Below are 1896 nucleotides of genomic sequence, written 5' to 3'. Positions count from 1 at the left end.
GTATGCAAGCAAACACAACACACGCACACAAACACACCACAAACACACGCACACACAAACCCACACACACACACCACACACACACACACACACACACACACACAAACCAACACACACACACACACACACACACGCACACAAACACACAAACACGCCACACAAGTCGGCTGACAAGGTGCTAAATAAAGGTACACTATCTCATGGAATCCTACAGTTATTATTGTAGGATTCCATGACTATCTATATCCAACAACACATCGACACACACGCACATTCACAAACACATGCTGCACGTGTACATACACACGTACACACACGCATATGTGCATGAAGGCCTGGTTTTAGAAATTTCTCATGTAGGCAAGCTACAGAATTGCAGCATGATGAATACAATACATTTTTAAAATGAATAGCCATTGAATGTCTTATCGTTAACTTAATTAATTTTATATTTTATTGGAAAAAACTTTTTGAAAACAAAATAGAAATATAACTTATAAAGAACATTTCCAATTTTTACTTTTCAATGAAAAAATTGTTCTTTATCATTTTCTTACAAATTCTAAATTGTTCATCGTAAAATTCGAAAAAAAAGCTTGCCATTCCTACAATGTTTAAGCATAAAACTAGGCCTGACGCACCAACGACACACACGCACACGCACACAGACACACACACACGCACACATACACACACGCACACAGACACACGCACACACAAACAGGCCGACAAGATGGTGAACGTGTACGACGACGACAAAACGCCCCTTGTACTCTCTCACAGACTGACTCCCCATAACATTCCACCATTCGAGAGAAACTCGTCGTCGGCACCGCCGCTCCTCAGTCTTCAAGAGATTCTCATTATTGGTAACTGCCACGAGCAGGTTTGTTTCTACTGCTGATTGGTTGTTTAATTTTGCTTGTGAGCTAGCTCAGATGATAGGGTGCCACGTCATGTCTCTGTCTTGTACTCTTATCGCATGGTGACCAGTTTTGAATGCTTTCTGTTTCTCAAACTGTGGTGTCTCGTTTATGGTATACTGGGCATGGGTGCGTGTGTGTGCGTGTGTGTGTGTGGTGTGTGTGTGGCTGTGCAGCTACTGTTACACAAATGTTGGTTGAAGATACGACACGGGCTGATTTATAAGCAAAAAAGTAACTGAATAATTACAAGAATGGCCGCCATTATTATCATCGATCACTGACAGGTAAAGTTCAGTGAGTTGACATTGGATATGTTCCGGATCCTGCAGACACTGGAGAGGGAGCCCCAGGAGGAGACACCCAACCAGCTCTTCGACACGTCACCTGCTCCCGGCAAGACACCTTTCGTTAGTGACTTACTATGCTACTGAGTCTGCTGCTGATTGTGTTGAATTGATGGGGGTAATTGAGAGGGTCCTGATGGCTGTTATGATCCTACGCCTTGTTCTACATAATTTTTTAAATGTCAATTACACTGCATTACACCGATCTAGGTACTGTAATGTGATGTACCCACCTAAACTTACGAACACACCGTAGGACGCACACGCACACACACGCACGCACACACACACGCACACATACGCACACAGACACACACGCATTTCAGGACACATCAGGCCTAATAAAACGAGAAAACCCACACAAGTACCTGCTGTACAAACCCACCATCAGCCAACTCCTCACCTTCCTGGCATCCGGCTTCAAGGAACTGCCTGGCAATGGTGTCATGCTGCTCTACCTCTCTGCTGATGGCTGCTTTGGCTCCAATCGAAGAGTTGAAGATGGTTTGTCGTGTTGTTGATGTTCCGCTATTGTTATTGTTGTTGTTATTGTTGTGTTGATGTGTTGTTGGTGTGTTTTGTGTTTGTTTTTTCCGTACATTGCAATGCTTTTGAATTATAAATGA

General features: G+C 43.2%; 1 protein-coding gene across 1 annotated transcript in view; it reads left to right on the top strand.

Moving 5' to 3' along the window:
• Positions 1 to 1896, top strand: part of HELRODRAFT_114685 (hypothetical protein) — a gene marked incomplete at its 3' end in the record, with an annotated part of 8789 nt that overhangs the window by 2974 nt on the left and 3919 nt on the right. Inside the window, exons 7-9 of the mRNA XM_009028155.1 lie at positions 725 to 886; positions 1211 to 1337; positions 1580 to 1764. Coding sequence (XP_009026403.1) covers positions 725 to 886; positions 1211 to 1337; positions 1580 to 1764 — 474 coding nt within the window. The remainder of the gene's footprint in view (positions 1 to 724; positions 887 to 1210; positions 1338 to 1579; positions 1765 to 1896) is intronic.

The sequence above is a fragment of the Helobdella robusta genome, assembly GCF_000326865.2.
Source record: "Helobdella robusta unplaced genomic scaffold HELROscaffold_53, whole genome shotgun sequence".
In the NCBI taxonomy this organism is placed as follows: domain Eukaryota; kingdom Metazoa; phylum Annelida; class Clitellata; order Rhynchobdellida; family Glossiphoniidae; genus Helobdella; species Helobdella robusta.
The sequence above is the reverse complement of the archived record's forward strand: the minus strand, read 5'-3'. Positions and strand labels throughout refer to the sequence as shown.